Genomic DNA, 25119 nt, shown 5'->3' on the forward strand with positions numbered 1-25119 from the left:
GGAGAGGTCTTTTAGCCGGGATGATGGATCAGATAACTATACCATCTCTTAAGTATTACACAATACACCACCACTGCTACTATGTAGGCAGTAATAGTATCTGTTTCATGCACCATCGCATCATTGCTAGGGGTTCATGACGGCAGAGGTTCTCTTTCGGTCGCCATCAATAACTTCCGGGGAAAGTCCGAGGAATTACCAGCCGACATGGTAGCAATCGATCCTCTCTGAATCAGTACATCAAATTGATTAGGTAACTAATAGTGTCTCGTTCACAATGGATTGATTTCTTCAAGTGAGTCTCGAGTCAGTGATTGAATGACGGCATCTGTGTAAGTAATGGAGTCACAGGTAAATACAATACGGAACGAACCAGCTGCCAGGAACCATACCAGACAGACAGAGCAGGGAGGAAGTAGTACCACCCAAGTAAGTCGCAGTCGCAGTAAGTTAGTAGTAGTCAGTGAGTTACCACCCTGCGACCTGACCGGCAAACCACTGGAAAGTATGATACCGATGGCCTGCAAATTCATGGATTTCCCTTCTTCTTCTTTTTTTTTTTTTTTTTTTTTTTTTTTTTAATTTAATTTTTAATTTTCTAATTTTTATTTTTATTTTCGCCTTCCTACAGTGATGGATGGGATTTCTCTTTATCTTTCTCCCCCTTTGAATTGCAGATTCCTCAAGCAAGCCATTCCAGCCTGCGGGAAAGCCAATCCGGACGTTGGTTCCTGACGGGGAATGAAACACGCGTAGTAGTAGGTTGGTTCCCTTTCCTTCAATCGTCCCTCTCGTTTCCCGTTTCCTTTTCCCACCAAACCCGGTAGTACCGCTACTACCACTTACCACTAATACTACTACTGCTAGTTACCACTATTACTATCAACTACTACCACCGCTACTCTCCTACTAAGAATACTTTGCGACTCCCAAAACTACAATACAATCGATACCACTCACGACTACTACCTCTACTTTCCCTTCACTCTTTCTATTCCCTTTTCTCTTCTCCCCCCTCTCCTCTCTTTCCTTCTCTCTCTTTCTCCCCCCCTCCCTTCAATCAAATTCATCTACTCCATACATCCCCTGGAATTATAACGCTACCTTCTCTCGGGCTACACCTCCATCTTTCCTTCCGTGCAACTCGATTCAATTATCTTCCCGCCAGGCACTGGAACGCCCGCTCGTCATCCAACTCCATCCATCCGCTCTCTCCCTGCCAGGTTCATCTACCACCTACTACTACTTACCTCTATTACTACTCCCTTTGCACAGACTATCCCCGTCTCAACATTGGTTCCCTTTCCGCTGCACCCTGTGCAAGGATTCGTTGTTCGGGTGATCAGTGGTACTTCTTAAAGTCTTGTCCACTTCTCTTGAATTACTTCATTGCCTTGGGATAGAGACTGGTTCTATTCTGCATTTGCATTGCGCATCCTTCCCGCTTCGGTGATTGTCATCATTCGGGCCGACAAGCCTTTGACTTGACTTCTTTTTTACTATCTTGAAGTGGCATTTGCTCGTATCGATGCTTCTTTGACCCTCTCCAAGTTTCACTTGCCCGTATGAGCCCTTATCTGTGTTAAACCACCACTACCCGCTCATACAAATACACCCCCTCATCCCTCCTCACCATCAGCTTGGGATTGGGAAACCCTCTCTGATCGCCTTCCTTCTTACCCAAAACCAACTTCTCCCTCTCTTAATCATGTCGGCCCCATTGGTCAAAGTTTTGCATCGAATGCAAGAACTCTTTACGAACATAGTTGCCGCCTTGGAGGCTATGCTATTGTTCCCTTCCCTCTTCCGCGACCCCTCCCGTAAGCGGCGGAAGCCTTTCCATGGAGCGTATTGGGGACGTCGCTCTCTTGATACGTTTGCTGATGAGGTGGATCGTCTGTTCACGGCACCTTTGTCTGTGCAGAACATGGTCGCCATGTCAGACAAGATCCGTGCGCAGTTCAAGTCTTGTCTACAATCTAGTTCCGTCTGCATGCTACCATCTTACAACCATGCCCTGCCCTCCGGAACAGAGACGGGAACGTTCCTCGCACTGGATGTCGGTGGCTCAACGCTGCGGGTAGCATTGGTTGAACTACGTGGGCAGGGAGACATGCGCATCCTTCACGTCTCATCGTCGTACATTGACGAAGATGTCAAGTTGCTGGAGGGCACTCTCTTCTTTGATTGGATGGCGGAGAAGATCGACTCGATGCTACGCGAAGTGGGCACCAACTATGGACGAGAGGCCGTGCCACTGTCGATGGGATTATCGTGGTCGTTCCCCATTGAACAAACGTCCAACAGTAGTGGTCTCGTTATCCACATGGGCAAAGGATTTCACTGTTCAAATGGCACCGTTGGGCAAGAGCTGGGTGATCTTATCGTTCAGTCTTGTCGGAAGCGAGACCTCAATGTCCAGGTGGATGGGATCGTGAACGACAGCTCCGCGACACTCCTCTCACGCGCCTACATCGAACCCAAGACACGCATGTCGCTTATTCTAGGAACTGGAACTAATGTGGCGATCCACTTTCCAGTTCATGAGATTGGACTGACCAAGTTCGGTACGAGACCGCCAGGTTGGTTCGACTACGCCAAGCACGTTATCGTCAACAGCGAAATGAGCATGTTTGGCGGCAGTATCCTCCCCAAGACTCGCTGGGATGAGGTTTTGAACCGAACACACCTTCGGCCGGACTACCAACCTCTGGAGTATATGATCACTGGGCGTTATCTGGGCGAGATCATCCGTCTCATCATTGTTGAAGCGGTGGAATCTGCTAAGCTCTTCGGCGGGGAGTTGCCTCATTCGATGCGCGATGCGTATTCGTTCGACACTAGTATCGTTGCGGCGCTGGAAGCTGATACGACCCCGCTTCTCTCATCGTCTGCGGCACTTCTGCAGAAGGAACATACATTTACCGTGTCACCGTCTGTCGAGGATTTGCGCTTCCTCCGACGAGTCTGCCAGGTCGTCTCTAAGCGAGCAGCAGGATATCTGGCAACGGCAATCCACAGCATGTGGTGCCTGCGGAATGAGGCAGAATTTCCCGCGACGGCCCCTCCTTCGATCAAGGAAACTCAAGAGGTGACCGTGGTAGAAAGCGAAGAGAATCACCGGAGTCTGTCAATCGCATGCGACGGCAGTGTCATCAACAAATACCCTGGGTTCCGGGACCGTTGCCAGGGTTATTTGAATGACCTTGTAAAGGAGACGAACGCATCGCGGCCATCGTCGGACACCACTACGGAACCTCAGGTGTGCCTGGACCCGGCACCTGAAAGCGCTATACTGGGAGCGGCCGTAGCAGTGGCTGTCGCCGTTGCGGAGAAGAAGCTCGAGTAGACTACGTTATCCAGCATTCCCTTGTCTCCTATTCTGAACTCCATACCTATCTCTATATTTGATCCATCAGCCCATCGGCTACATTCGCATTCCGAGGTGTTGTGCGGCAGCTTTGCATTTACTTGGCCACCATTTCGCTCTTGGGGCTCTGGGTGTCGGACATTGTCATTTCCATTTTGTTGTTCTATTGGGGCTCCTCCTAGGCCACCCGATTCATGCATTTGTGCTTCCATAGGAGCATTCATTGCTTTTGCATAGACAGAACAGGTTCATCAGTAACGGGGGCACAGCATTTCTTGACCTTTTGGCGGACTAGACGGTTAGGCATGTGGCCTGAGATAGAAGCGGGGATTGTGCGTGTGTACATAATGTTAATCGTCAATACAAGAGTATCGAGCCACTGGGCGCACTGAGGCCCCAGTGAGGCCGAAGCCGAGGTTTGGGTTTTTGGGTGAATCCCCACATCACAGCGTGCATCCTGCCAAGGCCTTGCCAACGAAGAGGCACAAGACCAAGGGGAATCAAATTAAGCAATGAAAAAGGGATAGACACACTATCTAGCCCCATGATAGACCACAATGGTGAAATCTACATCAACTTGTTACCTTTTCAAGCATCAGTCCTATCATCATATTAAGACAAATCACTCCCGACAAAGATCCTGCAACAACTCCAACATTCTCAGCTGAAGCGCCGACAATTCCTCTCGGGAAAGCTGCTGCTGCTGCTGCTGCTGCTGCCCCTGCTGCTGCTTGACAGTCGGGGCAGTAGTTTTTGTTCTTCCCATATTTGATGGGTCCGACTCCGAAACAAGACCCTTCTTAATAGTGAAAAAGGGAATCCTGAGTGCCTTGAGCTCTGCTATCATAGCATCGGACATTTGTCTCGAGGCTTTGTATACTTTTGCGTCGTAGTTGGTTAGTTCGGCGCGGTCTTCTTCGGCTGTCTGGTTCATTCATCATCAAGTATTAGCTGTGTAGGTTTCTTGTGATAAGGATAACCACCAGCACTATGGTGGATGATCTTCCTTGTGCTTCTCCTTCATCTGTGTCCAGATCCGCATATGACCTGCATGCAAGGAAATACATACAGAAACTTGCTTATTCTCGTCAACAGGAGCGCCGACAGATCGTCTAATCATCACAATTCCATTAATGATTAACTCATCTCTTTGCCTGACTTCTTTCTCATTGTTGTTTCTTTGTAGATTGATGATTGGGGATAAATAGGAATAGAGTGACTCACAGCACAGCATCCAACTCCTTCTTTTTCTCCGCCCGGGCAGATTGTTTCTTCAAGAGCGCTTCGCGTCCCTGCCACCATTGTTTCTCATGGTCGTGTTGGCGTTGGATTAGCCAGCGGAGACGGCGCTGGATTTCTTCGTTTTGGGCTACTGTGCGCATTACGTAGCGGAGGGCCGTTGGCCAGGTGGTTATGGTGGAGGTGTCTTCGGTGATGGGTCCTGTTGGTGCTGGTCGTGGTTGTGGTTGTGTTTGGTGATGTTGGGGTCGTGAGGATGTGGGTTTCGGGGGGATAGGGAGCTGGGGGAGGGATTCGCTGGGTTCGTAGGGATCATTGTCTTCTGTTGGCGCTGTTGATGTTGAGGGGTCTGGGTTGTGAGAGTAGGGAGGGTGTGATTGTCGTTGTAATTGTAGTTGTTGTGATTGAGCTTGTGATTGTGATTGAGGTTGTGGTAGTTGCTGGTTGGATAAGGCGGAGAGAGTTCTGAGGACGGAGCTCAAGTCTGCTGCGTTGTAGTCCATAGTGCGATAATCATAGGAGATGTGATGAAATTAATGATTGCTGTAGCTCGACCATGAAGCTAACTAGAGTTGGTGTAAAGGCAAATAGCTGTCTAGATGATAAACTATGGAGTAAATCGGAAGCGGAGTTGTAGTAAGTTAGTGTCCGGCTCGGCCTCGAATCGACGAGGTTGGATTTCTTTCCGCTGAAAATTTCCCCGGCCGGCAATCATTCCCAATTCCTCCTCCTCCAAACTCCGCCTGACCCCCGTTGGCTTCAGCTGCTCTCCCCTCCCCAGCTCGAACAATCCCAATCTCGTGCCTTTTGGATTTTGACCCTCCGTCGTCCTATCCAATTAACCCCGACTGATTCCCTTGGCGTGCGCAACCCTTCGTCTCTCCCACCCACCCCGCCCACCGCCGAATGTACCGTTCCGACTGATTCCATCCCGGTCACATCATACCATATCACCACCAACAACTACTACTACCACCCTCGAGCATCCTCACTGACAATCCATCCTCGCCGACTTAATTCAAAAATGTCCCGCTCCGCTGCAGACGCGACCCGATTCACGGCCACCGGGCCCTACGCGCACTCCAAGCCCGGTTCGGCCAGCGCGGCGGCCCCCTACAAGCTCCCTAGCTCGATGGCAAAGCCCACCTCCCAGCAACAGCAACAGCCGCAGTTAAACGCCAATGGCAGACCGGAGTCTCCCAAGGAAAAGGTCGAGCGGTTGAGGGCCCAGGCCCGCGCGGCCCGGTTAGCTCAGTCGACGTCGCGGGTGGATCAAATGATTGAAGTAGGACGTCGATTTGCGAACAAGGCGCATAAGACGATGGTGTACACGCTGATTGCTGCATCCGGTATGTTCTATCATCTACGATGTTACAAATGGACTACACATATGTGTTGAGCCGCCGCGAGGGTTATAGAATCATTGACTGACGCGTTTCGGGAATGAAAAAAAACAGGTGTCTGCGGAGCTCTAACAGTCTACTCCGTCATCTCTCTAACGCTATACAACCGTCGGCAGCGGGCTCTGTGGGTGGAGAAGGAAATGCAGAGACTGCAGGATGCGAAGACGGCGTATGCTGCCGGTACGGCCAACACAGAGCAATTGGAGCTGCTGAAGAATGAGAAGATCGGGGAGATCTTCCAGCAGAAGAAGGAGGAGGCTAAGGCGCAGCGGCCCTGGAATCAGGTCAAGAACTTCATCTTTGGTGGTTTGAAGCAGGATGAGAAGGCCGCTGCTGATAGCAGCAGCTCTATCCCCGATAGTGTCCTGGAGGGCGGCAACAAGTCCGCAGTGCTGGAGGCGCTGAACGCTAAGGCTGCGGAGGATGCGGCCAAGTCTGCTGCTCCTGCTGTTCCCAAGGGCCAGCTGGATGCGTTGGCTGAGAGCGCCGAAGATGCTGCGAAGCAGTCGACGCGAAGCTGGAAGAGTTGGTTCACTGGACGGTAAGGAGTCCAAGAATCAAGAAACCTTTGGTATATGGAAATGGATGTATGACATATAGAGCGGAGGGAGGTGGTGGGTGTGTGTACGTGAGTGAGGATGGAAAACAAGGAATGTCTCAGAGATGACGCCTATCACATTTACTTATGCTGCTTTTCTGGTTTGCATGGCATCTTCTCCCTGTTTTTCCATAATCTGGGGTTGCGGCGTCTATGCGGGTTATATTTTATTTTTGTCTCATCTTTTTTTCTTTTCTTTCTAGCTGTATTCTTATCTTGCTGTTGTTTGCTTTCCTCAACCTGTGTATTACTGGGTTAGAGTTCTTGTCTTTACTCTTGTGTACATATACATATCTACTATTCTCTATCTCTGGTATCTCTCTCGTCTCTTGGTTAGAATAGTGCTGTCAATGGCTCAAGATTCACTTAATCAAGAGGGTTCGTTCGGTCAATCGAGCAAAGTTGAATCTACATGGGCAATCAGATCTTGTCATACTCATCGTTCTATTATTGATTCATCACTGTCTACCGTGGACAGAACCTAAGTGAACAGGGACAGGCAAAGAGAAATTACAAAAAGTGTAAAAAGAAGCAGTCAAGACTTTTACTGGAACAAAGACCGAAAACGCTGCCCGCAACAGGCAGAGGCTGTCTGTCCAACACACCCATAACTCAGGAACTCGTGCCCGCAAAGTCAGATAATGAAACCAAAATGAGGTAAAATAAAGCACCCTGGCTATGGTATCTAGATCGGATTATTCGGAACAAAAGGAAAAGGGAATCACACTCGCTGGGGGTTTCGTAAACGCAGATCATCCATCCTCAATCGCTCAGTGGGTGCCATTAGTGGTCTTGGCCTGAGCGGCTTTGGCGGCGCGTCTGGCACGAACACCATCAGCGAGGTCCTCCAGGACCTGGACGGTGGTCTCCCAGTCAATGCAGGCGTCAGTGATGCTGACACCCTTGCGCAAGCCGGAGGGACCCTCGGGGGGAACCTTCTGGTTACCCTCGTTGATGTTGGACTCAATCATAACACCGATGATGGCATCCTGGCCCTCACGGAGCTGGTCAGAGACCTCCTTGGCGACCAGAGGCTGGTTGCGGTGGTTCTTGTTGGAGTTGCCGTGGGAGCAGTCGACCATGACGACCTCGGACTGCTTCTTGCCCGCCAGAGCCTCGCGGGCGGCCTTGATGCTCTCACGGTCGTAGTTGGTGCCCTTGTTGCCTCCACGGAGGATGACGAAGCCGTGCTCGTTACCAGCGGTCTTGGTGATAGCAGCCAGACCCTGCTTGGTGACACCCAGGAAGCGGTGGGGGTGAGCAGCGGCACCAATGGCATCAATGGCAACGGTGAGGTTGCCGTCGGTACCGTTCTTGAAGCCAATGGGGAAACTGAGACCGGAGGCGAGCTCACGGTGCAATTGCGACTCGGTGGTGCGGGCGCCAATAGCACCGAGAGAGATCAGATCGGCCAGGTACTGAGGGGAGATGGTATCCAGCATCTCACTGGCAATGGGCATGCCCATGCTGGTAAGATCAGAGTAGAGCTGACGTGAGACACGGAGACCCTTGTTGATGTTGTAGGACTCATCAATGTCGGGGTCGTTGATCAGACCCTTCCACCCCACCGTGGTGCGGGGCTTCTCAAGGTAGGCACGCATGATGACACAAAGGTCGGAGGAAAGCTTCTCGGAGAGCTCCTTCAGACGGCCGGCATATTCGAGGGCCGTGGCAGGGTCGTGAATCGAGCAGGGGCCGACAACAACCAGCAGACGGTCATCCTTCTTCTCGATAATCTTCATGGCCTGGTTACGGCCAGAGCGGACGGCCTCGAGGGATTCCTTTTTCTAATCATGTCTTCTGTTAGCCCCAATGGTCTGAACAGAGGCATTGACGATAAAAATAACTCAGAATGTGGTCGGGATAAGAACCCAACCAACATGACAGGAAAGACTTGGAAAAATTGGTAGGGAAAAAGCAAGGGGGGACGATGTGACTCACACCAGGGATCTCATTCTGGAGGTACTGAGGGGGAAGGAGGGGATCATATCCCAGGACTAAATGGATTGACAAATCAGTACAGGCTCATTGGCACTCAAAATGAGGTTTGTTTACTAACCGCGAGTGTCCTCATTGACTTCTGTGGTGCTGATCAAAGGCATGGTGGGGGGGAATTGGCTGTGTGGAAGGGATTATTCTGTATGAGGGGAAAGGAAGAAAGAGGAAGAGTGATGGAAAAGGACAACAATACAGCCTTTATAAGGGGTCTAGAAGGGCCAGGAAGTGTGCAATGGAGATGAGTCAATGGGGAGAAGACAACCGAAGCGAAGTCGGGGGTCAAAGAGAAGGCGAGCAAGGCACAAGCGAGAAAAGAAAAAAAAGAGCAGGGAAATGGAGCAAATGAGAGAAGATGGAAATGGCATGAAGAGACAGAAAGTGTGGGCCGCGGGAGCGCGGACCAGCCGATGATTCACACACTTGCAAAACTTAAGGTTGGTTGGCTGCAACCTACCGGTGGCGGTATCAGTACCGTATTGTCTGTCCCATGTATGTCACCATCCATCGTCCCATCTCTCTCTTTCTATCAACTCTTCTCCTGCGACTCTATCTTCCCTCCCTCCATCACCACTTGAGGTAGACACTGCTTCAATTGACCCGCTTCTAGAGTTCAATAGTCCTCCCTCCCCCCACCACCCATTCTTGATACATCCACGGGTCTCCTTCCCCTCCCATCATGGCCCAGAACCACTGCCCTCGAGTCTGATGTGATCAATGCATCAAGGCTCCGTGGTGTGTGATACTGCATGATTTGATCACACTCAGCTTATCCCCCCTTCTCGCACAATTATCCACCTCAAAGAGGGCATTCATGGTACGAATAAGGTTCCCGCTTTAGGTTGTGTCAATTCAACCCCCAACATCTTATCGAAAACGATAGCCTACCGTTCCAGATCGGTCACTCCATGACTTAATGCTATCTAGAGCACATCATGATTCGGATTACTCCGATTTCCGGTTTTCAACGTGGATTCTTAAACCGCTGGATGCCATTGTTCCAAGGCCCTGTCCCAGATAGCTTACGTCAATCAGCCTGTGATTCAAGGGCTTAGACAACCAATGCTTGAGATGTTGCAGCCGAAAGAGAGAGCGATTGAAGTGAGCCATTGTAGCGTAGCTTCGTGTCGGGATTCTAGATTTTCGCCTGCATTTGATCACATAATCTGGATAGTTTAGTCTTCCTGATGCATGAGATCATCCGATAAACGATTGTGGTCCACGAGTACGAGGCCTGTGTGATAAGCTTCGTATCTCTCAAATCGTCTTGTTGCGTACTCCGTCCGGAGAATTGAACCACCTTAGGGGGGGTATGGGATGGACGGCTATGCATGCAGGGTCATATGTACTCCATAGTAACACTGCCTATCGAGTGAGCCCGCTTCGTACGGGGTAAGGACCTCCACATCAGCGGGCCTTTGTCGAAACTGCTGGGCAGTTCGATCACTGTCAGCCAAGCAACGAGTAAGCAATGCGCATAGCCATGCATGCGGCTTATTCTGTCTTCGGCTGAGCCTCGCATGTTATTTGCTTTAATTGGATACGCCCAGTCACACAGTACTAGGATGGGACATGCTGTATGTCGCTCAATTAACTTTCAACAAGCACCATTCCTGCGAGACTGCCCGGCTCCTAGCTGAGTATAGTGTTAGGCTTGACGACCCCATGGGGCAAACTTGGTGCGAGTATCCCCACGAAGGGGAAGTTGGGAGGCCAGTAACTCGCCCACCTTGTATGGTAACAAGCCCCTGTATGTACCCCATGTTGAGCTAGACGTAAAACAGAGTGGCCCTGGGCGGCAGTTCCCGTGTGGACCTGGGGAATTGACCGTTAGACCGTAGATCTACTCGATCTAATCAATTTGCATTCTGAATCCCTCCACTGGAGAACCATTACCACGGCTTGAGGGGAAGGGCTCCGATCTCAGTGGACTCTGACTGGACCTATGGTCGAGCTTGCAAAGGAAAACGGCGAGTCAGACAGATCCTGTGGGTCTTCAGGGATGCTTCAGCTAGATTTTAAGAACTCAGAATGACCAAGAAGTGTTGGTAGCCGGTCGAAAATTCGTGTTGGGGGGGGTGTTGAGGCATCCTGAGCCGGAATAGCGTTTTAGACCGGCTCGCGTGTAATCGCTTTGCCGCCCACTCACCGAGTCGAGGGAAGAACGCTTCCCCATCACGGCCGACCCCCAGCCCCTTCATCCCCACAGAATTGCCCTTACTGGGTTTCCCTGCATGCAGCCTGCTGTCAGTGCCTTAAAAACCAGAATACACACTAAGATAATTAAGGTGCTTTCCGTGGCCCACTGTGTCCAAAACTGCTGCTACGGAAAATCAGCTAAGATGCTCGTATTGAAACCTGTATCTGGTATGGTCCCAGCACTTACCACTCTCAAGCATTGTGCTGTTCATCTCAACCGACGCTCATAAATCTCGCTCCACACCTTGACTGACCGCAACTCCACATACGAGATTAAAAAGAGAAATAAAGGAAATCACAAGTGTGTCAAGGAAATCGGTCCCATACATGGCGCACAAAGACACAAGGCATGCATTTTCTATTTTATCATTCACATCTTTCAAGGCAAAACCTCCTCTCCCTTCCAATCCCAACAGCGGCCCCGCCCATCGGAGTCACCGGTCTGCATACCACATAGATGCTGTAATAGCTTCACCGCAGATTCTTCTGGCTGCAACATGTGCCTGCCGTCCCAGTAATCTTTCGTGAAATCAGTCTGGACTGTCCCGGGATGCAACGCCACCGCAAAAGCTCGGTCTCTGCTCCGTGACCGCAAATACAGATCGAAAGTCTTGGTCAGCTGAAAGACGGAGGCTTTGCTAGCACGGTATGAATACCAGCCCCCTGTTGCATTATCCGATATGGACCCAACTCGTGCGGCCATCATCGCGTAGATCGCATGCGATGGAAGTTTCCACGGCCGCTGTACATGTGCCGACAAAGATTCGTCCGCAAAGGTTGCAGACGACTTCGTCGGCAAGAAGGGTGCCAAGTGCTTCATCAGAAGCATAGGACCAAGAGCATTGACTTGGAAGCTGTGCAGAGCATTGGCAGCGTCAATCTGCGTCGGCGACTTCTCCACATGCAGAACGCCAGGTACGGTGATTGCAATACGCAGGGGAGTCTGTGGAAATTCTTCTCGTATCTGTGCAGCCATGGCGTGTATGGTTGCCTCATCTAAGACATTGTTCAGGACCAGAACGCATGAGGGGATGATGTACTCAGTACCAGTCACGTCAACTTCAAAGACTCTTAGCCTCTCCTCCGCCTTTCCAGTCTCATCATTGACTTGCTCCAGTAAGATTTTACGGAGTTGTCCGGTGTCTCTCCGCGCAGTCGCAATAACGGGGAGGCCCGTGTTGGACAGCAGCTGTCGCGCAAAGGCGAATCCTAGTCCTTTCGAAGCCGGAGTCACGAGGGCGAACCCACTTTTTGCAGGTGACATTTGAATGGCACGGATTTGATTGCATATATTAGGAACTGAGCTACCAAAAGCAGAGAGACTGAGTCCACATGGAGGATTATTCTGAAGGTCGAAGGTTGAAGCCTAAATTTCCGTGACGTCATGCACATGGCTGCTACTTTGTACAAAGTACAAAGTATGAATTTTCAATTTGATGACTGTCCGATGGCTGGAAAAACGAATGCCTTCGGTGGATATACATCTGTTCGCAAAGTAAAACACCATTGTTTGTCCGAGAGTAAGCTGGCGACGGACTACTAAGCCTACGGAGTTTAGAATCGTCTTGCTTTATTAGCCAATGATTGCACAAGAAGGCTTCTGAAAAAGCTATTGGACTGGTGTATTTACTATTTGTAATAGGATAATACATATGTGAAAATGTCAACAAATACATACTTGGTACTCTACGAGTAATTGTCTTCTCTATCACCGACGAGAGAAAGTCGTAACTAGAAAGAATGTACTCTCAAGGTACCTGATACATCCGCGGCGGTATTAACCAGTAGTAATCGGACTGAATCCGTAACATGTGACGGTACTAACCGTACGGCGCTAAACCCCGGCTGGACATTGAGCGATAAGTCCCGGTCTTTGCTGCGATGATCCATCCACGTTCCAGCTCCGGTTTCTTTGATTCTTCAACTACTTACTAGTGTGACTCCATGCATGCTTTGGACCAGTTATTCAGCGTGCTGCATAGCCATGGCCTGTCATCTTATTAATTACTAGCCTCCTTTTCTATATCACTTGCTTCCTCATTGGAGCCCCTATTCTCATACGCGTATTGCTTTCCACATTCCTACGGAGTAGATTCATCAGACTCAATGTGACCTTGACCCTGGCTCGAATCACACTCACCGCAATACTCTGTTTAACCAACTCCACATTTTGGTCTCCACTGCCCTCTTTGTACGGCCTGGCGCCTAAAGCGCCATGTACGCATTTTCCACCAAGCGCCAGAGAGACCAGGACCAAGAGGACTTCGATGGAAATGTGTTCCGCGAGACAAAGGTCCGTGAATTTGAGACTGAAGGACCCCTGCTATTCTCGTCCCGCGACTAATGGTAGTCAACAGAAACACAGGTCTCTTCCTCTCCGCGCGTTCCCAAGTGCCCTCCAGTTTTCTTCCCTCCCACAAAGCAACCGGCTTGCATCTGGCTTCGGTTTCTCGACTCTGACTCCAGTGGAATCCTCGGATGATGACAAGGAGGATAAGGGTGCTGACAAATTTGCCCATCATGGTTCGACACAACCTCGGGATCAGCCATTACCATCAGAACAAGGGTGTATTCCTATAATGAGTGCAAGCATGGATATTGATAACGGAAAAGACGCCCAATGTTGGACCAATAATGTTGAACATTCCAACCCGGGATCTGTCGCTGGATATAGCAATTACAGTCTCCAGCCGTCGCCGATCCCACATAGTCTTGTTGACCAGTCGTTGGTTATAAGCGAAGAGCCGACTACACACTCTACGGAAGGGAACACACCTGCCCCAAGAAGTCCCGTCGTAAGAGACATGGTGCAAAACTCTACATCATATACGTCGCAGGGCGTCTCTAGAGGTCCGTACGCGAGCCATGACAGGGTCTGGTGGTGCGGCCAACGCCTCCCCAGTCCGGTCAGTGACAATGGCGACGCCATGGCGATCAGCAGCAAAGACTCTGTGAGCGACGCTGATATGACATACATGTCCCAGCCAGCGTCTCCGCCACCATGGTATTCAGAAACTACGCCAGATGTGTTACAGCCGGCGGGTTCGATGGGCAGCTTGAAACGAGAGCAACATATTCCCTCTTCCTCGAAGAAGAAGGCAGCGATTTCCATGGGCTACCGAGCGGATTGCGACAAATGTCGGCGCAGGGTCCCAGGTCATTACAGTCACATCATCCGTCACTGACACACTTATCCCTTTCTGTTCCTTTGCTGTTTTCTTTATTGGTTCTGCTTGACTTTTATCACTTGACGAGTTCATGATACCAGGCGCTATGGAAGGTATGCACAGGGAAAGGCGGCTGTGCTGTTTTTACTATGATACCAACGGTTTTCGGGATTGTGGGGCTTTATTGGCATGACTTGCATTGTAGATGCGACCAGTTGGGACGGAGAACTGGTTCGAATGTATTCGGAAGAATCAAAGCTTATGCTTCCATAATGCATATTGTTGTCTTTTCTCAGCCTTGGGGAGCATTTGACGGCGAATATCTCCCTCAATTATAGAGTTCGGGCTATGAATCAGGGCCTGCTGTCAACTAGTGACTAGTTCATTAGTTGATGGTGTTTTCCGAGCTGCCCTTCCGATCTGGCTGACATAAGCGTCCGCATCCGATGGCGGAAGAGCAGGTGACTGGCACCGGATGTCTTTGTCGGACGTCAATCCGACAGAGATAGAGAGAGAGAGAGAGCTACACTTATATTGGAAACTGGAGATTATTTGATAGTCGACAGGATGTAGTGATCTTCGAAGGTTGACATTGTAAGATTGTTCTCCGGACACACATCCCCAATCAGAATCTCAAGCAGAAGACGGGGAGACCCCCAGACCGGGACTGCCGACGACCCCACAATTTCCCAATTTTGCCTTCGTCCAGAGTCCTCCGCGGCAGTGCGCTTAGCCGATCTTCATTGCCGGTAGTTCGAAGCCAGCGTGCAACTGGCTCAGTCCGTACGCGAGCCATCCCGAGCCCCGGAATCCCTTCGGGTGGCTATATTTTGATATAAGTATGTTGCCGGGCCCCGGTTTTCAACCGGGGCGAAGCGAAAGTCGAGATCCTCTCCTTCCATTCCTCCCTGTGTCTCTTGCTTGATTCAGCAGTCGAATATCCGTCATCATGGCCTCTCCCATTCCCCGAGGCCTGCGCCAGGTCCTCCAGAAGTCTCCCTCGGACATTGTCATTCTTTCTTCCCTCCGTACCCCGGTTACCCGTGCGAAGAAGGGCGGTTTCAAGGACGCCTATCCCGAAGAGCTGCTCGCTCACGTCCTCCGGGCCACTTTGGAGGCGAACCCGAACCTTGACCCTGCTCTCATTGACGATGTCGCCATCGGCTCCGTCCTCCAGGAACTCGGTGGTGCGAAGGCTGGCCGTATGGCCCAGATCCACGCCGGCTTCCCCCACAGCGTGCCTTTCCACACGATCAACAGACAGTGCTCCTCCGGTCTGGCTGCTATCTCCACAATTGGAAACGGAATCCGCTCTGGAGCGATTAACGTCGGTGTCGGTGGTGGAATGGAGTCCATGACCAGAAACTATGGCTCCCGCGCCATCCCCACCGTTCTCTGGCCCGAGCTGAAGGAGTCTCACTCCCAGGACTCCCGCGACTGCATCATGCCCATGGGTATCACTTCCGAGAACGTCGCTTCGCGCTACGGCATCTCCCGTGCTGACCAGGACGCGTTCGCTGCCGAGTCCCACAAGAAGGCTACTGCCGCCCAGAACGCCGGTCTGTTCGACAAGGAAATCATCCCCGTCAAGACCCTCTCCTATGACCCCGAGAACCCCGATGCTCCTCCCAAGGAGATCACCGTGACCAAGGACGACGGTATCCGCCCCAACATCTCGGTTGAGAAGATGGCTAGCCTCAAGCCGGCTTTCTCTCCCACCGGTGCTAGTACCGCTGGAAACAGCTCCCAGGTCAGCGACGGTGCCGCTGCCGCTCTGCTCATGCGCCGTTCGACCGCCACCGAGCTCGGCCTGACCTCTCAGATCCAGGGCCGCTGGGTTGGTACTGCCGTTGCGGGCTGTGCTCCCGACGAGATGGGTGTCGGTCCCGCGGTTGCTATCCCCAAGCTCCTCCAGCAGCTTGACATGACCGTCTCGGACGTTAACGTCTGGGAAATCAACGAGGCTTTCGCCTCCCAGGCCCTGTACTCTATCCGCAAGCTGGGTATTGATGAGGCCAAGGTCAACCCCAAGGGTGGTGCCATCGCTATCGGTCACCCTCTTGGTGCCACCGGTGCCAGACAGCTTGCCACTCTGCTTCCTGAGATGGAGCGCACCGGCCAGGAAGTCGGTGTTGTGAGCATGTGCATTGGCACTGGTATGGGCATGGCTGGTATGTTCGTCCGGGAGTAAAGGATGAGCATAACAAAAAGCAGAAACAAAATTATGGGGCGTTTCCTTCTTGTACAGGTTATAGCGACTTTAGTTATTATGATATCAGCGTAGAGACGCATGTAAATACATACACGCACAAATACTATTTATACCCTGTATGAAGATCTATATCTCCAGAGCGATATTCATCAAACTATCTGCATAGCCTAAACATACTATTGCTAGTATTGATGATAACTGATCCAACGATGTTGGAAGGGGTTATAGATTCATCGATGCAAATTAGCATACTAGATCTGCAACTTACGAAGCGATGACAGACATGCTCAAGGGATATAGGTGCAGGAACAAAGTAGACCCGAGAAGCCCCCCTTCCTCCTCAACAGTACTCTGTACGACTTGAAAATATCCATCCCTCTAGTCCCGTGTAAAAGTATACTACCAAATAACTCCCGACCGCCAAGCCCCATCCATCCCAAGCACGCTCCTCTCACGTGACCTCCCCGGCCGGAACCTCACCACCGCGAAACTTTTCGATCCCCCATCACCTCCGTCCGGGCACCCGCCAGCAAAACCCGCAACCCACCCCAATTGCACAGCACCATGCGACCGTCCGTGCGATTGCTGAGCCTCGACGTCCAGGGCGCCTCGCGGACCCTGTACGTCTGCTCAGTATGCAGAAACGAGGCGCGGCCGCGTCCAATTGTCGCCCGGCAATTCCTTCGCCATGCTTCCAACACACCGCTGAGTGAGCGAGTGAGACGCAGACTTTGGGGTACGGATAACCCGCCGGGATTGAAGGATCCGTATGGAGAGAGTTTGCTTGAGAAGAGGTTCGGAAAGGCGAAGGCTCAGCCGGAGGGCGAGACGGAGGTGGTGAATGCGGCGGAGGCGGCACCTGAGGCTGAGGCTATTGATCAGTTGGAGCCTGGGGTTGACTATGAGCCTGCGACGACGTGGGAGGGATTGGAGCGTGTGGGCCATTTGGGAGGTTGGAAGAATGTTCCCCGGGCTGAGGCTGATCGGGTTGGGACGTAAGTTGTTCTTCTCCTTGTGATCGTGGTAATGGAGGTGCGGAATTGTTTTGGCTAATTGGTTTGTTTGCTTCATGGATAGGTTCGGTCTCAAGAAGAAACTCCGCAAACAGGGTCCCCTGTCTCTTGCTGCGCATCAGGCCGCTGTTGAGATCTGTCTGATGCATGCGCTGAACAAGCCGTTGACGAGCGTCTGCAACGTCACCGAACATGACAAGGCCGTCTTCAAGATGATCTGGAAGACTAAGATCGTGCCTAATGAGGCTGGCAGCTGGGGCAGCGCGCTGGAGTACCACAACAAGCAGGGTAAGGAGGCCCTCGTTTACATCTTCGAGCAGATCGGTGGTAGTCAGCCCGAGGCTGTGGAGCAGCAGCAGGCTGCTGAGGAAACCGCCGAGGTCGAGGAGTTCGAGGAGGCGGCTTGGGAGGGTGAGGAAGAGGAGACCTCTAAGGTTCCTTTCTTCGGATACCAGGATGCTCGTGATAAGGGATTCTTGACTTTGTCTTTGGAGGATCAGGAGACGAAGTTTGCTGTTAGTTTCCCCCGTTACTATTTAACTTGGATTGATTTGCTATGCAGACAGTTGCTGACTTTTCTTTGTTGAACAGTTCCTCAAGAGATTCTCCCAGCTGAGCGGCCACTTCTTCCCCGACAACATCGTCCACCAGATCACCACCGTCAAACAGGCCATCGACTACGTCCAGGGCCAATTGAACCCCAAGCCCAAGAAGCTGGCTGAAATCCTAGAGAACAACGACCGGCTCCACTCCCTGCCCAACATCAAGGTCTTCTCGAAGAGACAGACCCGTTTGCACCGCGATGACGAGATGGGCCGGAGGAAGATCATTGAAGCCGAGCTTCGTTCCAGAGGACTCCTTGCATAGACTGATTGCATGGCATACATATCTTGCAGGTTTGTTTGGTTGGCTGGCTGGCTCAAAGATTATCTATCTCTAGTTCTTGTAGCATGTTATATCTAGTACGAAATTTTGCTGTACAATAGGAATTGACGTCTTTTTTTGTTCATTTGACACTGATATAGATCGCAGCGAGATCTATCATAAATGGCTAGCATTTTAGTGTATCTCAAGCGTAATATGATATAGTGAAATAGAAAAGACCGGTTCCGTAGCCGGACCTGCACCCCCATACGCCCGATGAAATAACACCCAGATATTTGTATAGAAAATGCAAGAGCACAACCACCTCCAACAACTACTTCCTAGCTGCCGCAGGAAGACTAAATCCTCTCGTCATAAAGTCCGTATTCTTGGCATGGGCATCCTTCGACTCCTTCGTGAAGAGACTGCTGATGTTGTCACTGGTCCCCAGCATCTTCCGCCGCTTTTTCTTCTCGTTTTCCTCCTCCAGCACCCGCTGCGTCAGCAACGCAGTAGCGGCATTCTTGATACCACTCGAGCCGCCTGGCGTGGGTGTAGATGTGTTGCTCCGACTGGCAGTGGCACTTGAAGATTTCTCTGCGGGCTTTGATTCCTTGCCCGCATCCGTCGCATCACCATTCGCGGCGTTCTTCTTGCGCTTCTTTGAGCCGGGGGCTTTCTTCAGCGAGTGCGTGAGACCTTGCTCGGCGAGCTTGTGTCCACGCTCAATGAGCTGCTGCTTATCGGTCTCCTTGGTCGGGAGGATGGGGATCACATTGTCGGCGGTGTATGGCTCGTCGCACTGGAGGTCATTAATACCAACACCAAAAAGCAAAGTATAGGATGAGATAACATACCTGCAGACACTTATCCCCCTTGAGTTGGCGAATCGCCTCCTCCGAGAAAACATGACCGCACGGCACCAAATAAACCGACTTGACATTCGGACCCAACTGCTTCGCCGTGACGGGACAGATCCACCCCTCACGCCTGTCCTGCTTTCCAGAGGCGGGATGGGCTTCGCGCTCTGTGTCGACTTCGAACTTCAGCTCCACGACATCCCGGAGTCCCTTTACCCGTCCGCAGAGGATCTCTTCGCAATCGGCCTTGGAGCTGATGCCGTCGGTTTCGTCGCCGGGGAGAAGGAATCTGAGAATGGCGTCTTTATTGTAGAGGTTCCCGACGCAGTCGGAGACAATGGGTCGCATTAATTGGTTGTGCGATATCGGACACGTCGTCCAGGAGTGTTCTTGTTGTTCGCGCTGCGCTTCTTTTACTTGCGCTGTGCTGGGGTTGCGGGCCGCTTCGCGGACGAGCTCGCGACGGGTTGGGATACTGGTGGTGCAGTTGGTTAGTGATAAGGATTTTGATAGACTGGGAGGGTGTGTAAGAGGTTTCATGAGCATACCTGCCACCATCATTACCCATGTTGCCGCTGATATGTGCTATGGTAAGTAGTTGTGAATGAGAAATCAATGCGACGACTTGTTGCGGGCTCGCCACTCATTTACAGAAACAGCGGCAGGCCCGATAAGGAGCTGAGTCAGCGAGCCCCAGAATGGGCGGGAGATTATCACCAGCTGGCCAGAAGCTCTCTCCGCATTCCTGGTGATGGATTGATTGATTTATTGATTGATTGCTTTTTGTCTTGTTCTCGCTACTTTGTCCTCTAGTGCCCCTACAGAGCATTGGTCAGGGAGCTCAATGCTGCCACTGCCGCCATGATACTTCCTCAGGGATCGCTCTTCTTGGTGAGCATTGCTGCTTGCTCGACCGTCGTGGCTGCGGCGGGTGATGCCTCCTCTCGTCCCCGGGGTGTTAGTCCCGAATGTAAGTGCCATCTATATAGATATGCTGAGGTGCCACGCACACCCATTATACCTCAGGCTGCATCCTCGTCATTCAATCATGATCTGTTGCATTGCTCGTGCTAATTGGTTTCGTCTTTGACAGTCGCCAAGTTCTACAAAGACACCACCACCTTCACGTGCATTTCCCACCCAGCCATCCAAATCCCCTTCTCCGCTGTGAACGATGATTACTGTGACTGCCCGGATGGCAGTGATGAGCCTGGCACATCTGCCTGTGCATTCCTGTCCCGCAACTCCGCCCTAACACCGGGTGAGCGCCCCGGCAGCGACGATCTCGAGCTGGCATCCGCCCTGCCGGGATTCTACTGCAAGAACAAGGGCCACAAGCCCGGCTACGTCCCCTTCCAGCGGGTCAATGACGGCATCTGCGACTACGAGCTCTGCTGCGACGGCAGTGACGAGTGGGCGCGCGCTGGTGGCACCAAGTGTGAAGACAAGTGCAAGGAGATCGGCAAGGAATGGCGGAAGAAGGAGGAGAAGAGACAGAAGTCCATGACTGCGGCTTTGAGGAAGAAGAAGGATCTGCTCGTGGAGGCTGGTAGACAGCAGAAGGAGGTCGAGGACAATATCAAGCGTCTGGAAGTGGAGATTCAGGCCCAGGAGCTGAAGGTCAATGATCTTCAGGCGGAGCTGGAGGAGGTGGAGAAGCAGGAGGCGAGCAAGGTCGTGAAGGGCAAGGCGGCGGGCAAGGTCAATGTGCTTGCTGGGTTGGCTAAGAGCCGGGTCGAGGAGCTTCGGAACGCCCTGGTGGACGTTCGCAAGGAGCGTGACGATACCCGTGCCCGTGTCAAGGAGCTTGAAGAGATCTTGTCTAAGTTCAAGGTGGAATACAACCCCAACTTCAACGACGAGGGTGTTAAGCGCGCTGTGCGCAGCTGGGAGGACTACGCCGCCAAGGGCACTCTTGAGGGGGCTGTGAACAACGCTCAGGACCGTGATTTGGATGAAATCGCCAAGCCTGATGATGATAAGGCGGGCATCAACTGGGAACAGTGGGAGAATGAGGAGGATGGGTGTGAGGCTGGTCTTGGTATGTGATCTATTCTAACTGGGGGGTTTATCGAGTTCCCGCGCTAACATCAGATTTAGTCTACCAGCTGGCAGCCTACCTTCCGCCTTCCCTGGTTGAGTTCATTGAAGGCAAGGTGCTCTTCGTCAGAGGTCTCTTGGAAGATAACGGAATCCTACCCAAGGCGGCCGAGACTTCTACGTCTGAATCCAAGGTTGTGTCGGAAGCCCGAGAAGCCGTGAAGTCAGCGGAGAAGGAGCTTGAGAACAAGCAGAAACAGCTGAAGGATCACAGGTCCGATCTTGAGACGGACTATGGTGTCGGGTCCATCTTCCGTGCTCTCAAGGGCGTCTGCATCTCCAAGGACTCGGGTGAGTACACGTATGAGCACTGCTTCCTGGACCAGACCAAACAGATCCCGAAGAAGGGCGGTGGATCTACACGTATGGGCAAGTACACCGGCATTGGATCCGTGAGTGTTGATGTGCTCAACGAGGCGGGCGAGATTGTCCCTGAAGACAGGGTCACTCTTCAGTATTCCAATGGACAAGGCTGCTGGAATGGACCGGCCCGCTCGACGACGGTCATCTTGACCTGCGGCGAAGAGGACGCTATCCTGAAGGTGGCAGAAGATGAGAAGTGCGTGTACTCGATGCATGTCACGTCGCCGGCTGTGTGTCCCGGAGGCGATGAGGGCGCAGCTGCCCCGAACCGCAAGGATGAGCTGTGAGCGGCGATGGAACCATGTTCAGGGTTATATTAGAGCGCTACAATTTTATAGGTTTTGCTTATTCGAATTGCATACGCAGCATCTGCTGTACTGACACTATACATGAAGCTACTGACCTAGTGGCCTAGCATTGATTAGGCAGCTGCTAATTAGCAGAACCGCTGATTAGCGGATGGCATCGGAGTATCTTCTGGAGGTTATCAGTATCCCGGGCTCCCAATCCCTGGTGTAGCCGACGAGTGAGTAGTGCCCTTTTGACGCAGCAGACAGGATCAGATAGGTCCGTCTGACCTGATGGGATTTTCCCACCCTGCAATCCCAACAATACAGTAGACGCAGTAAAAACTTGGTGTAGTAACCCCACAACCCTCAACACCGATCAGACGATGCTGCAAGCAACTCACTCTGTTGGCTCGCCTCGTCTATCGACAAACCCCATACCAACCAGGCAATGATAAGCAGATGAAATAATCGTAATGATGCTGCTTGGTTGTTTGGGTGTTGCTTCTCTAGTAGTATTTCTCTCGACCCATAGTATCCAAGTATACCCCGCCCGTGGGGCTGCTGATTAGTTGGTGGTGACTGCGAACGAACCTTCTTTTTCTTTTCTCTTATTTCATTCTTTCTTTTCTCTGATTAGCGCGCCTTTCGCGGCTGGGGATACTACGTACCTACATACTAAGTTTTGCTTCTCATAAGCAGTGCTGGGAACTCAGGGTTCCACTTTTTCCGGGGCCTGCCACGATCGAGGGTTTTGAAACACCTGGTGGGGGAGAAAAAAGACTCATTCTCCATCGCTAAAAGAGGTAAATAGAGCAAGACATCGCTTTGGATGAAGTTAGTAGGGAAGTTTAGATACGAGGTATAATCATACCATGATCGTCCTGGAAGCAGCAGGGCATGTACTAACAGTGAGTAGTGGGGGAATTTAGTCTGCGGATGGAGGGGTTGCCATTAACCATTATCACAACCAGCATAGATACTAGTTGTACATAAGACATGTCCCAGTTCTGGCTACATCCTCTACATGCAGTTATGGTTATCACAAACAAACAATTAGAATAGATATGTAGAAAATGTGTCAGAGAGGAAGTGGAATATGATCTCACCGATACGGGTCCCCCACCCATCAAAGCAAAGTAAAGCAAAGCAAACCCTTCCTACATCTCCGACTTGCTGCCTCACTTTGCTTTGCCTTTTTGACTCCACCTCCACCACACCCTCCTCCTTCTTCTCCTGAATTCAACGTGGCATGATAGCTTCCCAACATCTTAGTTGCAGAGCCACTCCATATTATTGACCGATTGGTCGTTGATCTGCTTCCCTTCCCAATTTGCCCCAACCTTGGCCATAGTAGACCAAACATCATCCGTCTACATGCCCAGGACTAGGTTTCCAGCCAGGGCACTTTCGGGATCAAGACAGAAGAAATTAAACCGGCGAGCAAGCGGGGATAGAACTGACCAGGGTGTTCCATGCTTGTTACTGGTAAATTAACGCAGTGGCCTGTTTCATCTACTCACCTTTCTTTATAGGGCATTCATCTATTCATAGAGGAATGGGTGGTATGGATATCATCCACGCACACAACACACTACTACTAGTAGTAATAGTGACGAGTACAAGTACAAACGAGGAAACAGAAACTTGGAGATACAAACCAAAGTCCCTAGTACAAGTGACTCTTACCAAACCATGCTCTCCCACGCCTCGCTGCAGCAAGCAAAAGTAAACTTGGACCCATTCATCTATAGCACTAACCCACCTCCACCTGCAGTACAATATATGGAGTACACTACTACTAGTAGTACTACTACTGTGGGACACAGCAAGTAGTAGTACCCATCGTGTATCCACTGCAACTCAAAACCGATTATCCCCATCCGTCACCTGGCAGATTCTTATTCCAGGGATGGATGGATAGGATGGGTTGAGGAGGGGCAAAAAGTAAAGCAAACAGTCGTACAGCATAGCATTTGTTGCTCTTCGAGAAAAGCATATAAAGACCCTCTTCTATCCCACATCCTCGCTCTTTCTTATTCTCGCTCATCCACTGCTGTCTGTTCATTACGGAATATACTTCACTTTTCTTCAAATACTTTCATAGTATATATACATACTACTACCCTATCTATCACCATGGCCCCCTGCGAGTGCAAGTGCTGCTCTGGCAGCTGCAACTCCTGCTCTTGCGCTGACTGCAAGGTGTGTATCTACCTTAACCATGAGAGGATAGTATGATGTGCAATGATACTAACAACAGTCCCCTACTACAGCACTAAACAAACCAACCCCAATACATTCCTACTATGACAACAACAACAACAACAACGCCTCGTCCCTTTTTATCTTCGCTTCGCTTCGCCTCGCCCCGCCTCGCATAGTTTGCCATCGTTGAAATAATACAGAGAAAAAAACAGATGTCGAGTGCAGGTGTTTTGCTCGCTATCATTATTATTATTATCGCTTCTTCGACTTCGATGCGACTGTTCATACTTTAGGGGAGTGGGGGAATTAGGGCCAACGGTGTAGGGGAGATTGGTTTGGTTGCATAGTGGTATGGGTGATGAGATTATGAATTTTACTTATTATTGTGATGTCTTGAGTGTTCAGACGTATATATTTTTTGGATTATATTATTTCAATGATTTACTTGACTTATTGATTGAGAAATACTTTCTTGGGGATTGTTGGTATTGGTGTAGATCTTATTAGTAGTCGGGGACTGGGGTACAAGAGGGTTCTTAATTATGCCAACTGATTTTGTAGGTTGATCTCTACCAGGTATGGATATTTGCATTTGTTGCTATTAAGTTTGTTTCTTGGTTGTGTATGTATAGCTACCAAGTGATCACTTATTCTTTCAGTAACTGCTTTAAATTAGCTTGAAGACTATAACATGTCTAATATACCATATATGATAGAGTTCAAAGAACCGAGCCATGAAGGGGGGTCAGCAGACATACTACATGCATGATGCTAGGACCACTAGTATCTTCGTATTGCATCACATGTCTCTTACTGTGTAGTATCTACGTTTATTTGTTATCTACTAGGCTTATCATAGTAAGATGATGGAACAAGACAGGACAATCAGCGTAGGATCTTCTGTTACTACTCCATGAGATCTAGACTCAGATAGGTACAAGCAGGTCGTCCTCCAATTCTATTCCTATACCCTTCAGAGCGAGATGTTTATTTCTGTATGATGAGAAAAAGAACTATCAGTATGGTCGTCAACAAGTAGTAGTAAGTTAGAAAGTGGAAACGTACGGGGCACTGGCACTGGCCGGCGGGGCACTGGCAAGAGGCGCCGCAGCTGCAACCGTGGTCGTTACCTGTCGGTCATCGAGATTAGCAACCTTGTATACCATACCCAGGTAATAGCAGAATATTAGATGAGTCATTTCAAGCACGAGTATTCGCCAGGACAAGGATGGTGATGTGTA

The 25119-nt window shown here is 50.8% G+C and overlaps 11 protein-coding genes across 11 annotated transcripts; 6 read left to right on the top strand and 5 right to left on the bottom strand.

Annotated features, from left to right (window-relative positions):
- The first annotated feature begins 1317 nt into the window (after positions 1 to 1317).
- Positions 1318 to 3456, top strand: BO87DRAFT_182128 (putative hexokinase). Its single transcript, XM_025618420.1, has one exon. The coding sequence runs from the start codon at positions 1709 to 1711 to the stop codon at positions 3347 to 3349; it is 1641 nt and encodes a 546-aa protein (XP_025474900.1). The 5' UTR covers positions 1318 to 1708; the 3' UTR covers positions 3350 to 3456.
- A 536-nt stretch (positions 3457 to 3992) lies between these two features.
- Positions 3993 to 5224, bottom strand: BO87DRAFT_369094 (uncharacterized protein; the record flags this gene model as incomplete). The annotated part of the gene is made up of 3 exons (XM_025621959.1): positions 4595 to 5224; positions 4440 to 4482; positions 3993 to 4295 (listed from the first exon to the last, which is right to left on the bottom strand). The coding sequence occupies exons 1-3, from the start codon at positions 5110 to 5112 to the stop codon at positions 3993 to 3995; spliced, it is 864 nt and encodes a 287-aa protein (XP_025474901.1). The 5' UTR covers positions 5113 to 5224.
- A 409-nt stretch (positions 5225 to 5633) lies between these two features.
- BO87DRAFT_447932 (cytochrome c oxidase assembly protein COX14) lies at positions 5634 to 7026 on the top strand (the record flags this gene model as incomplete). Its single annotated transcript, XM_025628274.1, has 2 exons — positions 5634 to 5958; positions 6088 to 7026. The coding sequence occupies 2 exons, from the start codon at positions 5634 to 5636 to the stop codon at positions 6555 to 6557; spliced, it is 795 nt and encodes a 264-aa protein (XP_025474902.1). The 3' UTR covers positions 6558 to 7026.
- An 11-nt stretch (positions 7027 to 7037) lies between these two features.
- On the bottom strand, positions 7038 to 8983 carry BO87DRAFT_380644 (3-deoxy-7-phosphoheptulonate synthase). Its single transcript, XM_025624335.1, has 3 exons — positions 8670 to 8983; positions 8552 to 8607; positions 7038 to 8397 (listed from the first exon to the last, which is right to left on the bottom strand). The coding sequence occupies exons 1-3, from the start codon at positions 8710 to 8712 to the stop codon at positions 7381 to 7383; spliced, it is 1116 nt and encodes a 371-aa protein (XP_025474903.1). The 5' UTR covers positions 8713 to 8983; the 3' UTR covers positions 7038 to 7380.
- Positions 8984 to 10867: 1884 nt separating this feature from the next.
- BO87DRAFT_419685 (short-chain dehydrogenase) lies at positions 10868 to 12334 on the bottom strand. Its single transcript, XM_025626958.1, has one exon. The coding sequence runs from the start codon at positions 12066 to 12068 to the stop codon at positions 11184 to 11186; it is 885 nt and encodes a 294-aa protein (XP_025474904.1). The 5' UTR covers positions 12069 to 12334; the 3' UTR covers positions 10868 to 11183.
- Positions 12335 to 12707: 373 nt separating this feature from the next.
- On the top strand, positions 12708 to 14317 carry BO87DRAFT_419686 (uncharacterized protein). Its single transcript, XM_025626959.1, has 2 exons — positions 12708 to 13097; positions 13162 to 14317. The coding sequence occupies exons 1-2, from the start codon at positions 13020 to 13022 to the stop codon at positions 13987 to 13989; spliced, it is 906 nt and encodes a 301-aa protein (XP_025474905.1). The 5' UTR covers positions 12708 to 13019; the 3' UTR covers positions 13990 to 14317.
- Positions 14318 to 14623: 306 nt separating this feature from the next.
- On the top strand, positions 14624 to 16296 carry BO87DRAFT_380646 (thiolase family protein). The gene has a single exon (XM_025624336.1). It carries the CDS (start codon positions 14921 to 14923, stop codon positions 16160 to 16162), a length of 1242 nt encoding a protein of 413 aa, XP_025474906.1. The 5' UTR covers positions 14624 to 14920; the 3' UTR covers positions 16163 to 16296.
- A 405-nt stretch (positions 16297 to 16701) lies between these two features.
- Positions 16702 to 18265, top strand: BO87DRAFT_463065 (mitochondrial 54S ribosomal mL50 protein). The gene is made up of 3 exons (XM_025629207.1): positions 16702 to 17178; positions 17261 to 17711; positions 17788 to 18265. Exons 1-3 carry the CDS (start codon positions 16748 to 16750, stop codon positions 18061 to 18063), a joined length of 1158 nt encoding a protein of 385 aa, XP_025474907.1. The 5' UTR covers positions 16702 to 16747; the 3' UTR covers positions 18064 to 18265.
- BO87DRAFT_463066 (uncharacterized protein) lies at positions 18201 to 19523 on the bottom strand. Its single transcript, XM_025629208.1, has 3 exons — positions 19469 to 19523; positions 18918 to 19395; positions 18201 to 18862 (listed from the first exon to the last, which is right to left on the bottom strand). The coding sequence occupies exons 1-3, from the start codon at positions 19486 to 19488 to the stop codon at positions 18395 to 18397; spliced, it is 966 nt and encodes a 321-aa protein (XP_025474908.1). The 5' UTR covers positions 19489 to 19523; the 3' UTR covers positions 18201 to 18394.
- Positions 19524 to 19728: 205 nt separating this feature from the next.
- On the top strand, positions 19729 to 21750 carry BO87DRAFT_410556 (putative protein kinase C substrate). Its single transcript, XM_025626341.1, has 3 exons — positions 19729 to 19890; positions 20014 to 20961; positions 21021 to 21750. Exons 1-3 carry the CDS (start codon positions 19782 to 19784, stop codon positions 21668 to 21670), a joined length of 1707 nt encoding a protein of 568 aa, XP_025474909.1. The 5' UTR covers positions 19729 to 19781; the 3' UTR covers positions 21671 to 21750.
- Positions 21751 to 23472: 1722 nt separating this feature from the next.
- On the bottom strand, positions 23473 to 23843 carry BO87DRAFT_182338 (uncharacterized protein). The gene has a single exon (XM_025618421.1). The coding sequence runs from the start codon at positions 23736 to 23738 to the stop codon at positions 23544 to 23546; it is 195 nt and encodes a 64-aa protein (XP_025474910.1). The 5' UTR covers positions 23739 to 23843; the 3' UTR covers positions 23473 to 23543.
- Positions 23844 to 25119: the final 1276 nt, after the last annotated feature.

The sequence above is a fragment of the Aspergillus neoniger genome (assembly GCF_003184625.1).
Source record: "Aspergillus neoniger CBS 115656 unplaced genomic scaffold BO87scaffold_49, whole genome shotgun sequence".
Classification (NCBI taxonomy): domain Eukaryota; kingdom Fungi; phylum Ascomycota; class Eurotiomycetes; order Eurotiales; family Aspergillaceae; genus Aspergillus; species Aspergillus neoniger.

Coding starts and splice junctions, on each gene's coding strand:
- BO87DRAFT_182128 (XM_025618420.1), top strand. CDS start 1,709: ATGTCGGCCCCATTGGTCAAAGTTTTGCATCGAATGCAAGAACTCTTT.
- BO87DRAFT_380644 (XM_025624335.1), bottom strand. CDS start 8,712: ATGCCTTTGATCAGCACCACAGAAGTCAATGAGGACACTCGCG. Junction 8,608..8,669: donor AGTCAATGAGGACACTCGCG/GTTAGTAAACAA, acceptor CAATCCATTTAG/TCCTGGGATATGATCCCCTC. Junction 8,398..8,551: donor TCCAGAATGAGATCCCTGGT/GTGAGTCACATC, acceptor AGACATGATTAG/AAAAAGGAATCCCTCGAGGC.
- BO87DRAFT_419685 (XM_025626958.1), bottom strand. CDS start 12,068: ATGTCACCTGCAAAAAGTGGGTTCGCCCTCGTGACTCCGGCTTCGAAA.
- BO87DRAFT_419686 (XM_025626959.1), top strand. CDS start 13,020: ATGTACGCATTTTCCACCAAGCGCCAGAGAGACCAGGACCAAGAGGAC. Junction 13,098..13,161: donor ATGTGTTCCGCGAGACAAAG/GTCCGTGAATTT, acceptor GGTAGTCAACAG/AAACACAGGTCTCTTCCTCT.
- BO87DRAFT_380646 (XM_025624336.1), top strand. CDS start 14,921: ATGGCCTCTCCCATTCCCCGAGGCCTGCGCCAGGTCCTCCAGAAGTCT.
- BO87DRAFT_463065 (XM_025629207.1), top strand. CDS start 16,748: ATGCGACCGTCCGTGCGATTGCTGAGCCTCGACGTCCAGGGCGCCTCG. Junction 17,179..17,260: donor GAGGCTGATCGGGTTGGGAC/GTAAGTTGTTCT, acceptor CTTCATGGATAG/GTTCGGTCTCAAGAAGAAAC. Junction 17,712..17,787: donor ATCAGGAGACGAAGTTTGCT/GTTAGTTTCCCC, acceptor TTTGTTGAACAG/TTCCTCAAGAGATTCTCCCA.
- BO87DRAFT_463066 (XM_025629208.1), bottom strand. CDS start 19,488: ATGGGTAATGATGGTGGCAG. Junction 19,396..19,468: donor ATGGGTAATGATGGTGGCAG/GTATGCTCATGA, acceptor CTGCACCACCAG/TATCCCAACCCGTCGCGAGC. Junction 18,863..18,917: donor AGGGGGATAAGTGTCTGCAG/GTATGTTATCTC, acceptor AATGACCTCCAG/TGCGACGAGCCATACACCGC.
- BO87DRAFT_410556 (XM_025626341.1), top strand. CDS start 19,782: ATGATACTTCCTCAGGGATCGCTCTTCTTGGTGAGCATTGCTGCTTGC. Junction 19,891..20,013: donor CCGGGGTGTTAGTCCCGAAT/GTAAGTGCCATC, acceptor CGTCTTTGACAG/TCGCCAAGTTCTACAAAGAC. Junction 20,962..21,020: donor TGGGTGTGAGGCTGGTCTTG/GTATGTGATCTA, acceptor CATCAGATTTAG/TCTACCAGCTGGCAGCCTAC.
- BO87DRAFT_182338 (XM_025618421.1), bottom strand. CDS start 23,738: ATGAACAGACAGCAGTGGATGAGCGAGAATAAGAAAGAGCGAGGATGT.